We start from the raw sequence: 17,090 nt of genomic DNA, 5'->3' as shown, positions 1-17,090 counted from the left end.
AGAAATAATCAAAGAATTTCTTTCCTTTCAAGGTAGTCTTCTCCAAGGCGCTTATCAACCTTTCTAGGTAGCCTTCGCCAAGACCTTCCTTATCCTCTCTAGGAGTCTTTCTATGTCCGTCTTGTTTAAGACATATCTAGGTTAACCTTGTAGTCTTGTTTAAGACACTTCGTATCCTTTTTTTAGTTTTGTTTAAGACATTTCATATCCTTTCAAGGAACCTCTCTAGGTTAGTCTTGTTTAAGACATGTCATCTCCCGTCTAAGAGCCTTTCTAGGTAATCTTGTTTAAGAAGTTTCATATCTTTTTAGGCCAGTCCTGTTTAAGACGTTCCATATCTTTTTAGAAGCCTCTCTAGGTAATCTTGTTTAAGACGTTCCATATATTTTTAGAAGCCTCTCTAGGTAATCTTGTTTAAGAAGTTTCACACCCTTTTTAGGAGCCTTTTCTGGGTAATCTCGTTTAGAACATATCTCAACTTCTTTAAGTAATATTCTTCAAAAATTATCCAATTTTTTCTAAAAAAAAAAACACATCTTGCTCTCTCAAAGAGTTTCCTCAGTCAGTCTTCTCTAAGACAATTCTTCCCGAGCTTTGTTTGAAGCCTAATCTCCGTCACATCTGTCAATGATCCACCCTGTTCAGGAAACCTCTTCAGGTAGTCTTATGTAATACATTACTTCATCCCTCCTCAAATACAATCCGAACTAGGATTCGCAAACATCTCAAGAGGGTCAAACAAATTCAATGGGCGATAATGAGATAGGACGTTGGAGTTATCATACATACATACTCATCTGCATACACGCAACATTTACATGTAAACATTCATACATCTACATCATACGGGATCATATGCATACGCATGATGCATACGCATTTACAAAACAATCTTCTACACAGGCGAACATGCTAGAACTATAGCAAGTGATCTTTTTGGGTTACACAAACTGCGAGTCTTCGCTATGTAAGACTCAGGCTTTAGCAGAACATCCCTTTTCTCTCACACTCAAGCACAAGGTAAATTTAGGGGTCTTCCATTATTTAATAACTCTTCGATTCGAAAAGCGTGAGACCTGCGTATTCTCACGCCATTCAATCCAAGATAATTAAATAGGGGCAGCTGTCATACCCCAAAATTTACCCGATATAATTTGCATCTGTCCATTTATTAAGGGAGTTAAAAATTGGGAGCCATAGGGTTTAATATACCTATTATTAAACTCGTTCTCCTATAAAACTCCTGTATAAATTGTTTTAAAATAAGTAGAGTGTGAACAGCAAATATTCAAGGTCCAATTCATTTTGGCCCATTTGTTTCTAGTCATTTACTCATTTCCTTTACAAATTTTCCATTTGTCTATTAAATAATATTACTATTATTAATAACTATTTGGATTATTTTTGATAGAATTACTATATAATTTTGTTTCTAAAAAAAATAGGAGTTCAATTATATTAAGATTAATCATCCTTATCAGGGTTTTTTATTAATCTTAATTATTAATATTATTAGTTAATTAGTTTGTTTTTACTGATTAATTAATTAACTAATTAATTGAAGTTAATTGGGGTTAGTGTTGATGTTGGCGTTTTTGTTTGTCTTTTGGGCCACAAAGCAAAAACAAATAAAAAAGGTCATTGGGCCTTATGGGTCATCAGGGGTCGGACCGGGTCAAACCCAACCCGGTTCCTATTCACCTTTATTCCCCACGCGGAAACCCCACCTCCAACAGCGGCGCCGCACAAGCAGAACAACAAACCCTAACCGTAAATTCTTGCCTAGGCCCATGAACAATGAATCTTCAACATTGAATCCATAATCAATCAAATCTAAAATCATAATCAAAGCTTAACAAACAGAGAATCAAAACTGAATCAAAGATTTACTAAACCAAATCGGAATCAATTACAGAATATTACAACATGATTGAATCACAAATTAAAACTAAAAAAAAATCAATCTAATCTTTCTTAATCTAAAAACAAAACCCTAATGGTATAAATCTGAAAAAGAATTAAGATGAAAGAAAAGAAATTTTTGCTGGGGAGATTGAAGAGCGCCGCGAATACGAACTCGTCCTCACTTTGGAACCTGCAAATCGGAGAAGGAGGAGAGGATTAGCATCATTGGAGCTTACACGTTCCAGAAACGCAAGACCAAAGGTAAACGACTTTGAACTTAGCTTAAGCTTGTGTCGATTGCATGAACATCCACGATTTCTGCGTTTCTATTTGTTCGAATTGATGAGTTAGGGTTGGGGGATTATGATTAGGGTTAGGGTTCTTAGAAATCGATAGGGCTCACGGTTGTTTTGAAGAAACCTGGGTTTGAATATGAAGATAGGAGGGAGGAATGATGAAGATTCACCAGAATCTTCATCGGAATCTGGACATAGGGGTGGTTTGTGGTGGCGTACGGTGTCCGTAGGGGTGGTTTTCTGGGTTGATTCAGGGTTGTTATGTTGTTGTTTAAGAGAGAACGAGAGAGAAGGCAAGAGGGAGAACCGAGAGTTTGCTTTGGAGAAGAGAGAAAATGGTCTTTGGGAAGTGGAGAATAGTGAGATGAGGTTATCTCATCACGCCCATCCAAGGTGTGATACGTGGCCACTCAAAGGCCATGTGATTGGTCTGTAGAATGGTGGTTTACCGCTCCACCTTACTGTGGTCCTGCCATAGACTTCACATGCAGGCCATTAGATTCAAAATCAACGACCAAGATCTTGCTTGCAACCCATCACAACACATACACCTTACCCACACTAGATCCAGCGGATCTAAGACAACATTGGGCCTGCCAGTTAGTATTAATACATCCTATAATTTCTAACCTCTAACAAAATACACCCCCTTTCAAAAATAAAAAAACTTAATAAAATTATTTTAATCGTTTAATTATTTGTTCTCTCTTGATGATTTAATACAATTTTCTCCTCGAACCGACTAAATCCATTAGTCGCAGTAGACGAGAAATAATTTTTGATCATTTGATTTATTTATTAATAATATAATTGATTTTAATTTATTTATTAATAATATAATCGATTTTTATTTATTTATTAATAATATAATCGAGTCTAATTTATTTATTAATGATATAATCGATTCAAGTTTAATTCTCTCCTCGACCCGACTAAAGCTATTAGTCGCATTAGACGAGAGATAAAACTATACAAAATTAAAATACATTTAATTTGCTGCCCGCGACGATCGAATCTATCGATCCGAGTAACCAGCAATGCCCCTTAATCCGTTAGCTATACTGACCAAAACTATTGGTCATCGCATCTAACGGTGCCATATCAAATCAGGGTTGTACGCCCAAACGCTTAAAACACTAAACCATGGCACTACGGATTTTCATCCTTTTCAATCAGGCAATTCAAAATGCCCTTTCAAATCACAACTTCCAAAACTACGATAGGCCATTCAAAAAGCCTTAAAACCATATCCATATCAAATTCTAATGCGTACAACCCTGTGCCCGAACTACGTTGACTCTGATTCTCCCTAAGGAGATACGTAGGCACTTGGATAACCAAGGCGAGTCCCCTTCCTCAAAACCTCAATTCAGTTCTAAATCTCAATTTTCACCCTATTCATTTCCTTAGCTATTAAACCTTAACTTTTAGCCATAAAACTTTTGCCTTAACATAAAACCTTAGGAAAGGGTTGAGGGTGCCTAACACCTTCCCTCGACCTGATTATAATAACTTACCCCGATCTCTAAACTGCGTAGGGTTTCCTATTCGCCCTTCAGAATAGGTGGCAACTCTAAAAGTCTTTATTTTTAGGGCAGGTTGCTACACTTGGCGATGCGTTTTGTCGTAGTTTATGATCTTTTGTATCTCCATCTTTTGTACTATGGATATGTATTTGTACCTGTTGGAACTCATGTATTTGGCCATGACAGTTTGGGCTTTTGTACTTGTACTTATACATTATCTATTCCGCTGCTTATGTTTATGATTTTCGAGTACCATTTTAATTCCATATACGTATATCCTAGGCAATGTATGTATGGGGTGTTACAGTTGGTATCAGAGCAGGTCGAACCTCGGCTTTGCCACGAAACATCATAAGTCAGCATAATTCTGCCTCATATGTGTAGTGTCGGCATGATTCCTTATGTCTTACTTATGGCATTAAGCCTGATCAACTTGATTCCGTGTGTAGGACAAACAGGAAGATGGCTGAACAATGCAGAGGTCCCGGAAGGCCCAAGACGAGGAATGTGGAGACTGAGCCTGAAACTGAGAATGCGGGTGTGCCTTGGGTGCAGATAATGCAACAGATGCAGCAGCAGAATCAAATGATGATGCAAATGATGCAAGACATGCAAGGGCAACAACCAACCGCTCCTGCTCCTACTCCTCAGGCTGCAGCAAGGCCTGACTTTCGTGCCTTCTTTCGGATGGATCCACCTGAGTTATTGGGTGGCTTGGACCCAATTATTGCTCATGATTGGTTGTATGGCATGGAGATGATATTTCAGGCTATTCAGTGCACGGAGGAAGAGAAGGTGATCTTTGCTGCTCAAAAGATGAAAGGGCCGGCAGGTAGATGGTGGAATACGGAATCTACGTATTTCACTAATCAAGGAATTCCAAAGGATTGGCAACATTTCAAGACAGCTTTCTTGGAGAAGTACTACCCCAACAGTGTGCGTCCTTTGAAGGAGCGTGAGTTTCAGTCCTTCAAACAAAGCAACATGTCGGTGTCTGAATATGCTGAGAAGTTTGAGGACATGGCTGCCTATTCCAGACAAGTTGCCTATGCACCAGATGAGTTATGGAAGATTGATCAGTTTCTCATGGGGCTGAATGCTGATATTGTACACAGCGTGTCTCAAAGGGAGTTTACCACCTATGCTGAGTGTTTGAGGCAATGCTATGTTGCTGAAAACACATTGAAGAGGGTCCAAGAGGAAAGAGAATAGAATAAGCCGGTTCGTAGGGAACAAGGAAGGTCGGGGCAGCATTTGAAAACTCGCAATTTCCCGACTATGAAGAAACAAGTTCATGGTGATCGCTCTACTCAACCTCCTTGGTGTGGCAAGTGTAACAGGAAGCATTATGGAGATTGTAAGACAGCCTCGGTGAAATGCTATAAGTGTCAAGAGTTCGGTCATTTTAGGAAGGATTGTCCTGTGCGAGATGCTCCCGAAAGGACTCCAAGTCGTGTTTACACCTTGGACGCTAGGAAGGCCCAAGGAAACACTAATCTTGTTGCTGGTACGTGCTATGTCAATAACCAACCTTTGTTTGTGCTAGTTGATTGTGGAGCAACACATTCCTTTATTTCTTATCCTTGTGTACGGAGGCTTGGTTTTGAGACGAGTCTTCTTCCTAATCTTATGATTATCTCGTCGGCTACTGACGATGTAGTAGAAGCTCGAGAAATTTGCAAGGAGTGTTCTATTACCTTCAATGGTCGTAGATTCTTGATTGATCTCATTTGTCTACCTCTTAAGAAGATCGATGTAGTACTTGGTATGGACTAGTTGTCAACTAACTCGGTGTACATCGGTTGTAAAGAGAAGGCTATCTTCATTCCTGCTGAGGAGACTACATCAACCGATGCCATTGAACATATTCTTGAAGGTACGATTAACATAGTCAACTACCTTTTTGCTCAAGAGAAGTCTTTCCTTTTGGTTCTTACGTCGGACTCCAAGGACAAGAAGAGTGTATTGGAGATTCTGGTTGTGTGTGACTTTTCCGATGGATTTCCTGAGGATGTTACTTCTCTTCCGCCGGAAAGGGAAGTTGAATTCTCTATTGATCTTGTTCCAGGTACCGCTCCAGTTTCTATTGCCCCTTATCGAATGTCTCCTGTAGAGCTAAGAGAGTTGAAGAGTCAGCTAGAAGAGTTGTTGGCGAAACACTTCATTCGTCCTAGTGTTTCTCCATGGGGAGCTCCAGTTTTGTTAATGAAGAAGAAGGATGGTAGTATGCGTTTGTGCATCGACTATCGTCAGCTGAACAAGGTAACCATAAGGAACAAGTACCCTCTACCGCGGATTGATGACCTTTAGGATCAATTGAAAGGAGCCTGTGTGTTCTCGAAGATTGACCTAAGGTCGGATATCATCAGATTCGGGTTAAGAGTTCGGATGTATCTAAGACTGCTTTTAGGACGAGATACGGTCATTATGAGTTCTTGGTTATGCCATTCGGGGTAACCAATGCTCCTGCTGTCTTTATGGATTACATGAACCGGGTGTTTCAACCATATTTGGATCAATTCGTGGTAATCTTTATAGACGACATATTGATATACTCTCGAACTATCGAAGAGCACCTGGAGCATTTGAGGATTGTGTTGTCGGTTCTTCGGGAGAAGCAGTTGTTCGCAAAATTTAGTAAGTGTGAGTTCTGGATGTCCGAAGTAAAGTTTCTTGGACATGTCATATTTGGCGGCGGCGTAGCTATAGACCCTTCAAAGGTAGAAGCAGTGATAAATTGGGAACGACCCAAGAATGCAATTGAGGTCCGTAGTTTCCTAGGCTTGTCAGGTTACTATCGGAGGTTCATTATGGGCTTTTCCAAATTGGCATTACCTTTGACCAAGCTTACAAGGAAGGAGGTTTCGTTTAGTTGGAATTCAGAATGTGAGAAGAGTTTTCAAAAACTCAAGGAGAAATTGACTACTGCTCCAGTGTTGGTGATCGGCCACCAATTTGTACTGTGTTTTCATCAATCTCTGGGCACAAATCTCTTTAATTCGGTAACATAATTGTCTTGTCTTTATAGTTTTTATTCGTTTTTTGAAAGTCTAGTTTAAGTTGTGTGTTTTATTTTGATGCTTTAATTTCATGGTTTTTAAGATGCTTTGATGCTTGTCTCGGTAGTGATTATGTTTCAGGTCTACGTGTTAAAGTTCATAAGAAGAATGCAGAGCCAAAGTAGCTGGAATCTAAGCAAGAATGAAGATTCGGTGCATCCAGTGGTCTGACACGGGTACCCGTGTCACGGGACACGGCCCGTGTCAGGAAGCAGGAAGGAAAAGAAGAAAAAGGGCACATCAGTGGCCTGACACGGCCGCCCGTGTCACGGGACACGGCCCGTGTCAGGAAGTCTGGAAGATGCATTTTGAAGGCTTTGGAACAGGGGGCCAACACGGGTGCCCGTGTCACAGGACACGGCCCGTGTTGGCAGGCGCGAGCAAATTTTCCACTTTTCTATTTTTAAGGGCTCCGAGTTCATTAAGGGTAGAATGGACTTTTCGCACGTTTTAAACTTGAATCAGCAGTACTAAAACCTAATTCTGAGGAGGATTGAGGTATCTTGGATCAAAGGAAGTGAATTGAACGTAAAAAGAGATTGGAGGCACTAGAGTTGGAGGCGAAGAAATCTTCAAGAGCATCCGCGATTGAAGATCAATTCCGATTCATCTTATTGTAATGTCTTCATCTTTGTTTTCTGTTATCTTAACAATTACCATGAGTAGCTAAACCTTTTACTTGTTAGGGTGATGTCCCTGGATCATGTGATGTAACGAATCATATTTACCGTTGTTTTCAGATTATATTTGTGAAATTCAGTTTATGATTAAAAGTTCTTATTGCTTCATTATATTGGAAAGTATTTTTGTTGATTCACGATTGAGGTTTGGTCTGACACACTACCTCAATGCCTTTTTAATCATAACGCTATAACTGACAATCACTTAGGAATGAGGATTTGATGCATAGCGATCGAATTATCCGAACCATGTCTTTTTTAGAATTATGATATAAAATTATCTGGTTAAGGAATTAAAAGGTGATTTTAATCTCATGAAGTTTTTCACTAAGGAATTAGGAAAAATCAGTGTTCGGTATTGGTAATTAAGAATTTCATCAATTTATCTGTTACAGGGTAATAAGTTCGTTACAGAGCGATTCATACATCCATCCTAACTTGTCTCTACATATTTTCATTAGTTAAACTATTTTACCTCTCTCATTTTGCATAAGTTGTTATTTAAATTAAACATCAAAACCAAATACCCCGATGACTTTTTATTCAGTTGCACTGTTCTGAAACATATAATTCCTACGCAGTCCGCGAGTTCGATACTTGGGAATTTAATCTCTTATTACTACATCGGTAAACAAATAGTATACTTGCTATTTTACCGGTCAAGTTTTTGGCGCCGTTGCCGGGGACTGCCAAATTATAAGTTTAAGAATAGTTCAATTGAATTTTTGTTGCTTTGCAACTAAAATTATTTTTCTGTTATTTCATTTGCTTATAACTAACCATCATCTAATCTTTGTATGCGAGGTAAGGCCTCAGCAGAATTTATTTTTGACGCAGAGCCAGAACGATCATTGCGAGCGAGACTTCGAAAAGCAAAGCAAGAACGACTGGAAGCGTTGGAAGAAAATCTGGAATATTCTGAATCTGATAACGAGGAAATCCTCTCCATTCATTCCGAGCATTCAGATTCGGAGGCAGAAACGATGGCTGGCCCTGTAGAAAGGTTGTTGAGTGATTATGGTGGAGCAAATGCACCAGCTGGCCGAATGACGATTGTGAATCAACCGGTGGATGTGGCTCACTTTCAGCTGCATCCAGCAACGATTCGACAGCTGGAGAAGAAACCTTTTTCGGGAAGAATAAATGAAGATGCTAACAAGCATTTACAAAGGTTTCTTACCATGACAACTTCTCTGAAGATAGAAGGACACTCTGAAGAAGCAAAGAAGTTGGTTATGTTTCCGTTCACATTAGCGGATGACGCTGAAGAATGGTTCTACTCATTACCTGCTGGGAGTATTACCACATGGCAACAAATGGAGTCAACCTTCCTGAATGAGTATTTTCCGGCTGCTGTTTATATTCGTAAGAGATACGATATTGTTAACTTTAAACAGAAGGAAGGAGAATCACTCGGAGATGCGTATAAGAGGTTCAAGAGGTTATTGGTGGCATGTCCAACTCACAACATGGATGTCACTGAACAAATGCAGAATTTCCTGAATGGTCTTAAAATGAAGACTAAGCAGTTGATTGACACAGCAGCTGGTGGCTCATCCAACTTTGCAACAGCCACTGGTGTTAAAAAAATCATAGAAGCTATTGCGGCCAATGAACACTTGGAGTTTTATGACCGTAGTGTTAGTCAACCTGAAGGATTTGTGGATATGAAACTTTCAACACAAGTTGTGAAAATAGAAGATCAGGTAGCTGCTGAAGTTGAGCGGAGATTGAAACAGATGGGGCTTGAAAAACAAACAGTAGCACAAGTTCAACCTGCTCAAGCAAGTCAACCGGTAGGGTGTGACATCTGTGGAGGACCTCATTTTACTGTTCAGTGTGTTGCTACAGCTCAACAAGTGGAGGAAATAAACTTCTTGAAACAAAACAACCCCTACTCTAATACCTACAATCCAGGGTGGAAAAATCATCCGAATTTTTCGTGGAAGGACCAATCAGGGAGTGCTCCTAAACAAGGGGTGCTTCCATATCAAGGTCAACAGTCGCAACAACAGTATAGACCTCCTCACCAACATTATCAACAACCTCAGCAACAAGCTCCCAGGAAAGCAGATTGGGAGATTGCCATCGAAAAAATGGCAGCTCAAAGCTCTCAGTTTCAGGAAGAAACGAGGAGTAATTTCCGGAATACAGGTTCTTCCATTAAAAATCTGGAAATTCAGATGAGTCAAATAGCACAGCAACTAGCAAACACGCAACAGCCGGGCGCTTTGCCAAGTGCCACAGTTACCAATCCTAAAGATCATAATAATATAAGTGCTATTGTTACTAGGAGCGGTAAAGGGAAAGGTGTAGTTGAAAATAATGAAGAGGAAGAGAACCCATTGTTGGAGGTAGACTTAGAGATAAGAGAAAATGAGCCAGAAGCTGAGGAAGTGGTGGTGATGGAACCGACTCCGAAAGAGAAGGTGGTTGAACAAAAACAGCAACCGACAGTAAAACTTCCTTTTCCAGTACGGAACAAGAAAAAAGGACAACATGAGAAGAATTTTGAAAAGTTCCTGGAGATGTTCAAGAAGCTGGAGATTAATATCCCATTCTTGGAGGCATTAGAGCAAATGCCTACTTATGCAAAATTTATGAAGGACATCATCTCCAAGAAAAGAACCATCGATCGTGACTCTGTTATTCTAACCGAAACGTGTAGTGCTATTTTGCAGGGTATGAAGATTCCTATAAAGAAGAAAGATCGAGGTTCCGTGACTATCCCTTGTACAATTGGGGATAGGTCATTCAAGAAAGCTCTAATTGATTTGGGAGCAAGTGTGAGCCTTATGCCTTTGTCTATCTACAAGAGATTGGGGATAGGTAATGTACAAGATACAAGAATGACACTCCAGTTTGCTGACCATTCTGTTAAAAGACCTTATGGAATAGTAGAAGACGTGCTGGTAAAGATTGATAAATTTGTGTTCCCAGTGGATTTTGTAATTTTAGAGATGCCAGAAGATGAGGAGATCCCCATTATTCTAGGAAGGCCATTTTTAGAGACAGGGCGATGTTTGATAGACATTGAAGAAGGCACAATGACTCTGAAAGTTTATGATGAAGAGCTGAAAATTGATGTACGCAACACCATGAAGTACAAGGATGATATAGCAACTAGTCAACACATTGAGGTGATTGATCAAATCTGTACTAATGAGAATTCTTTGCAGCTACAACAATTACCTTTGGAAAGAGTGTTGAGCTCGTCTGTGTGCAATAAAGAGGAAGCCGTTGATGAAGAAGAAGTGGGAGTTGTGGCTATGATGGAGACAAGTCCCATAGTAAAAAGTTCTAGACAAAACCGGTGGGAGGATCTCAGACAACCTTTGGTTGAAGAAAAAAAAGAGGAATCTAAGAAGGGTGCTGAATTGAAACAACTCCCGGAGAATTTAAAATATGTTTTCCTTGATGCTGAAAGTAGGTGTCCTGCTATCATAAACTCACACCTTGAACGGGTGCAGGAAAGTAAGCTGGTAGAAGTGTTAAAGAAACATAAAAGTGCCATGGGGTGGTCTATTGAAGATTTAAAAGGGATCAGTCCTACAATGTGCATGCACAAAATCCTCATGGAAGATGATCACAAACCAGTGGTCCAACCTCAGAGGCGTCTGAATCCAGCCATGAAAGAGGTTGTGAGAAAAGAAGTTGTTAAACTCTTAGATGCTGGGATGATTTACCCAATATCTGATAGTGCTTGGGTGAGTCCGGTTCATGTTGTGCCCAAGAAGGGAGGGACAACCGTAATAAAAAATGAGAAGAATGAGTTGATTCCTACAAGGACTGTTACAGGGTGGAGAGTATGCATTGACTACAGGAGACTGAATTTAGCAACCCGAAAAGATCACTTCCCGCTACCTTTTATTGATCAAATGTTGGAAAGGTTGGCGGGACATGATTACTATTGCTTCCTAGACGGATACTCTGGATACAACCAGATTGCAGTTGCACCAGAAGACCAAGAAAAGACTGCGTTTACATGTCCATTTGGTGTTTTTGCCTACAGAAGGATGCCATTCGGGTTATGTAACGCTCCGGCCACTTTTCAAAGATGCATGCAAGCGATCTTTGATGATATGCTTGAAAAACACATGGAGGTTTTCATGGATGACTTTTCAGTCTTTGGTAAGTCATTTGATAATTGTTTGACTAACCTTGCTCTTGTTCTAGAAAGATGTCAACAGACCAATTTGATCTTGAATTGGGAGAAGTGCCATTTTATGGTCCGTGAAGGCATAGTCCTTGGACACAAGATTTCCTACAAGGGAATCGAAGTGGACCAAGCAAAAGTTGAAGTCATCTCAAAATTGCCACCGCCGATGAATGAAAAAGGTATCAGAAGTTTCTTAGGACATGCGGGATTTTACCGTAGGTTCATAAGAGATTTTTCAAAAATTGCAAAACCCTTAACCACTCTTTTGGTTAAGGATAAAAATTTCATTTTTGATGCTGAATGTGCGGTGGCTTTTGAGACAATTAAGAAGAAATTAGTCTCGGCACCCATTGTTGTAGCCCCTGATTGGTCTCTACCTTTTGAGATCATGTGTGACGCAAGTGATATTGCTGTAGGGGCGGTTTTAGGACAGCGAAGAGAGAAACTACTTCATGTTATATATTATGCGAGTCATGTTTTGAACCCTGCACAGATAAATTATGCAACTACCGAGAAGGAGTTGTTAGCTGTTGTTTATGCCTTTGATAAATTCAGGCAATATCTGTTGGGGTCTAGAGTCATTGTTTATACTGACCACTCTGCTTTGAAGTATCTTTTTGCTAAACAGGACTCTAAGCCAAGACTTTTGAGGTGGATCCTACTCCTTCAGGAGTTTGATGTTGAAATTCGAGATAAGAAGGGGTGTGAGAACACTGTAGCTGACCACTTATCTCGAATGACACCAATAGACGAGACAGAAGAAAAACGCCCGATCAAGGATGAGTTCGCTGACGAACACATCCTGGCAGTGACGGGTGTACCTTGGTTTGCAGATTATGCCAATTATATTGTCGGTGGTATCATCCCTGACGATTTTGACTCTAACCAAAGGAAAAAGTTTGTTCATGATTGCAGGTTTTATTTATGGGACGATCCGTTCCTATACAAAAGAGGAGTCGATGGTTTGATCAGAAGATGTGTCCCTGAAAATGAGCAGGAAGAAGTGTTGAAGGCATGCCATGCTTCTGATTATGGGGGACATTTCAGTGGTGATCGAACAGCGGCGAAGATTCTGCAATCAGGTCTATATTGGCCCACTATGTTTAAGAATGCTCAAGAGTTTGTGAGGCATTGTGATAAGTGCCAAAGGACAGGAAACATATCCAAAAGAAACCAGATGCCTCAAAATTCGATGCTGGAAGTGGAGTTGTTCGATGTGTGGGGTATAGACTTCATGGGACCATTTCCACCTTCATTTGGAAAAAATTATATTCTGGTAGCTGTGGATTATGTGTCCAAATGGGTTGAGGCGGTTGCTTTACCGTCAAACGATGCCAAGGTTGTGGTGAAGTTTTTGAAAGAAAACATCTTTGCTAGATTTGGAGTACCGAGAGCTCTCATAAGTGATGAAGGAACACACTTCTTGAATCATCTCATGGAACGGTTACTCCAAAAATACAATGTGAAACACAAGATAGCAACAGCTTATCATCCTCAAACAAGTGGGCAGGTTGAAGTTTCCAACAGGCAACTCAAGCAAATTTTGGAAAAAACAGTGAGTGCCTCTCGGAAGGATTGGGCTATCAAGCTGGATGATGCACTGTGGGCCTACAGGACCGCTTTCAAAACACCAATTGGTATGTCACCATATCAACTTGTGTATGGGAAAGCATGTCATTTGCCCTTGGAGTTAGAGCATAAGGCTTTCTGGGCATCAAAGTTTCTCAATATGGATCTATCTAAAGCTGCAAGTTCTCGGCTTTTGCAACTCCATGAGTTAGAAGAATTCCGCAACCAAGCATATGAAAATGCCAAGCTATACAAAGACCAGACAAAGAAATGGCATGATAGTAAGATCGTGAGGAAAGAATTCTATGAAGGACAACTGGTCCTCTTGTACAACTCAAGGTTGAAACTATTCCCGGGAAAGCTTAAATCTAAATGGTCCGGACCTTTTGTTATTACCCATGTGTTCCCTCACGGAGCAATCGAGTTGAAAAACTCAACCAATGGAGACACTTTTAAAGTTAATGGACAACGATTGAAGCCGTATTTTCAGGGCCAATCAAAGGGACAAGTGGATGTCATGCGTCTTACTGGGTGAGGCAAATGACCGTCGAGCCATGCGACGTTAAACGAAGCGCTTCGTAGGAGGCAACCTACGTGTTTCTTTTAATTGATTTTCTTTTGTTTTTTTGTTGCTTTTGTGTTTTCTTCTTTTTATAGGTAATCTTGTTGCGTGGTGGTTAAGTGCAGTAGGAGAGAAGCGGGCAGGTGAACTATAGGAGAAAAACGGAAAAAATTCGTGTTTTTGGTAAAAGCAGGGGTCTGACACGGCCACCCGTGTCACCGGACACGGCCCGTGTCAGACAGACAGGACTTGAAAGAATTTTTCCAACAATTTGCTGAAATCAGGGGCGCAACACGGCCGCCCGTGTCACGGGACACGGCCCGTGTTGCAGATGCTGAACAATCTAAAATTGTTGTGTTTTATCCAGACTATCAGAAGCCTGACACGGCCGCCCGTGTCACGGGACACGGCCCGTGTCAGGAATGCTGAGTGTGCCATTATTTTGTTGTGTAATTCATCAGAGCCAGGGGTGCAACACGGCCACCCGTGTCACGGGACACGGCCCGTGTTGCGCGTAACGTATTTTTTTTTCAAATTTTTTCAACTCATTCAGCCACTTAAGTGGGTGGGCCCCACCACTTACTCTCATTTATTCCGAAAACCCTCTCTTTTTCCCCTCTTTTTACTCTTCTTTCTCCTCTTTTCACTTCATCTTCTTCTTTCCTCTCACCCTAAATCCCTAAACCTCCATAGTTACTCCCACAAAAAGCTCTCACCTTTCCCCTCTTGCCCTTATCAAAACAAAATCTTGCTTCACAAAAGTTGTTCTATTTTCCGCTCTCTTCGCGGCCACGGTATCTTCTTCTTCTAATTCTATACTTTAAATTTTCGGATTCTGTTGTGTGGTTTGTTGTGCAGGAACAATCATGCCTCCAAGGAAAGTGATTCAAAGAGGTGATGTTGTTGAATCATCAAGAGCAAGGCAGCGTGCTCGTAGAGACGCAAACCCTCATGACATAATCTTCATCAAACCGGAGCACCGACGCCGGTATGGCGCTCATTTAAAGCGTAAGCTTATCCCAACGAGGTATATCTGTAATGACACTCTTAATAATTTGGGTCTGACAACTGAGGTTCACCGTATGTTTCACTCTGTGGGTATGCTAGAATTCATGCAATTCGAAGCACCCACGTTTGAAAGAATAACTCTTGAATTTTTGAGTACGGTGGAATTTAGGCTGAAGCACAGGTGGACAGGTACTGAACGAGAGTACTACGGTACTCTTACTTTTCGATTGTTCAATAACGAGCATGAGCTTACTGTTGAACAATTGGGAGCGATTCTGCGTCTCCCAATTTCTGGTCCCGGTGCTGCACCTGATTCTTTTGCTGCAACTGAATTTTGGAGAGCTATCACCGGTCTATCCGGTTATGTGGCCAAAGAGGCCAAAGCATCCAGGATTCACAATCCTTGTTTCCGTTATGCTCAGAAAGGGTTGGCATACACTCTTTTTGGTAGAGGAGATAGCAATGGTGTTGCTACCCAACGAGAGCTTTTTATCTTATATTGTATGGCTAACCATCAAACAGTAAATGTGGCCGCCTTTGCGGCAGATTTCTTGGGAAGAGTTGGCCGTGCCAGTACTGGAGGCATCTCGGTGGGGGGTATGATTACTCAGATTGCTCATCATTTTAATTATTCCCGTGAATTGTTTGATGCTGTTCCTGTGCCAGGTAAAACAAAGATTGATATGGAAGCTTTGGTGAATCAGCTTATGATTCGTATTCACCATGACTATTACTCTTTAGTCATCCATGGTAGACATATCCTAACTTTACCTGCTCCTAACTCTATTTCTATTGCTAACATGGCAAACTGGTTGTATGAGAACGTCGCCCCAGATAATGGGGACGACGGCATTGAACAAATGGATGCAGGTTTCGATGAGGAAGATGAAAATCAAGAAGAAGATCAAGGAGAAGAAGACGACCACCCTCAGCAGTTTTACCCGACTAATGAGGGAAGCTCTCAGATGCCTTCTGATCAATGGGAGTGGGTGCACAACGAGATTGGGTACATCCGCACCGAACAAGAGCGGCAGAGTGTTGAGTTGTTTCGGCAAGGGGAGGAGCTGCGAAGTTTCGGGACCGAGCAGACCCGCCAGGGGGCTGCCATTGATGACATGCATGCTATGATGCAACGGTTAATGTTGCATTATCCCTACCCTCCACCTCCACCTCAGTAGGCTGTAAGTCCCCCTCATGCGTTGTAATTAAACATTGGAGACAATGTTTCGTTCAAGTGTGGGGGGGTTTTCTCCTTCTTTTAGTTGTTTCTGTTATTGTTAGTATTTTCATTTTATTTGTTAAGTTTTTCGTTCTGTTTTTAATCATTTTGCTTGAAGGAAAATTGTGTTGCAGAAGGACGAGAAGTGTGTCAAAGAGAGGTGAACCAGTACTGAGTGGATGAAAGATCCAACCCAATCTTGCATACAAGGCACCCCTGGAAGTTGATACAACTAAAAAGAATAGTTGGACGCAATTCGATGACACCGGACTGAGATTGGAAGCTGATACACACGAACCGAAAGAGAAGCGACATCACACGATAAGCACTCGGGATCCTGTAAGCTATACCCAACATGGTGAGATCATAAAAAGCCAAAACAGTTATCATCATGAGAGAGTAATCAGGTATGACTTCATCACTTTGAATTTGCGTAAGTTCTATTCATATGACACTACATGATAACACACACTGAGGCACGTTGTTTGTTTTTACCCTTGAGCCTTTTTAGCCATCCCTGATTCATGTTTACCTTTTGCAAACCCCTTTGAGCCTTTATCTCTTGTTTGTTTTTTTTTTTTAAAACCCGCATATATTACCCCTTGGCCTAATTAAAAAAAAAAATTTTCCCTTTTACCCGTGCTCGGCATAAATGTGGTGAATGTAAAAATTGTGCAAAATTCTAAGTTTGGGGTGGTGATACAAAAAGGGCAAGTGTGAAAAAAAAAAAAAAAGGGAGAAGAAAAAAAAAAAAGAGAAAAGAGAAGAAAAGAAAAAAAAAAGATTTTTAGAACTCACCAAAACACACTTGCCATGACGTAATGACTTGGTTACATTTGAAACACTCGAATTAGTGAGTGAAGTCGAGAGTCAATGTTAAACCCCATCGTACTAAAATAAGCACAATGACAAGAAAGACAACATGATTGCCGAGCCCCCAAAACCTTTGTGTATCCGTTTCCTTGTTTATCCCACCTGTCCTAAGCCCCGTTTCAACCCGAAGACCTCAAAAAGTGTGTGCAAAGTGTTTGTGTATGAAAGTAGAATTTGTTCAAATTTAAAAGTTGATATTTCATATTGTGATTTGTGAGTGAAGTACTTTTAACC

General features: G+C 40.7%; 1 protein-coding gene across 1 annotated transcript; it reads left to right on the top strand.

The window, feature by feature from the left end:
* Nucleotides 1-4,189: 4,189 nt before the first annotated feature.
* Nucleotides 4,190-4,939, top strand: LOC131632827 (uncharacterized). The gene has a single exon (XM_058903556.1). The coding sequence runs from the start codon at nt 4,190-4,192 to the stop codon at nt 4,937-4,939; it is 750 nt and encodes a 249-aa protein (XP_058759539.1).
* Nucleotides 4,940-17,090: the final 12,151 nt, after the last annotated feature.

This window comes from Vicia villosa, unplaced genomic scaffold (genome assembly GCF_029867415.1).
Source record: "Vicia villosa cultivar HV-30 ecotype Madison, WI unplaced genomic scaffold, Vvil1.0 ctg.001024F_1_1, whole genome shotgun sequence".
In the NCBI taxonomy this organism is placed as follows: domain Eukaryota; kingdom Viridiplantae; phylum Streptophyta; class Magnoliopsida; order Fabales; family Fabaceae; genus Vicia; species Vicia villosa.
This window is presented reverse-complemented; position numbering and strand designations above follow the sequence as displayed.

What these genes read in the sequence shown, in the direction of transcription:
- LOC131632827 (XM_058903556.1), top strand. Translation starts at nt 4,190, where the DNA reads ATGGCTGAACAATGCAGAGGTCCCGGAAGGCCCAAGACGAGGAATGTG.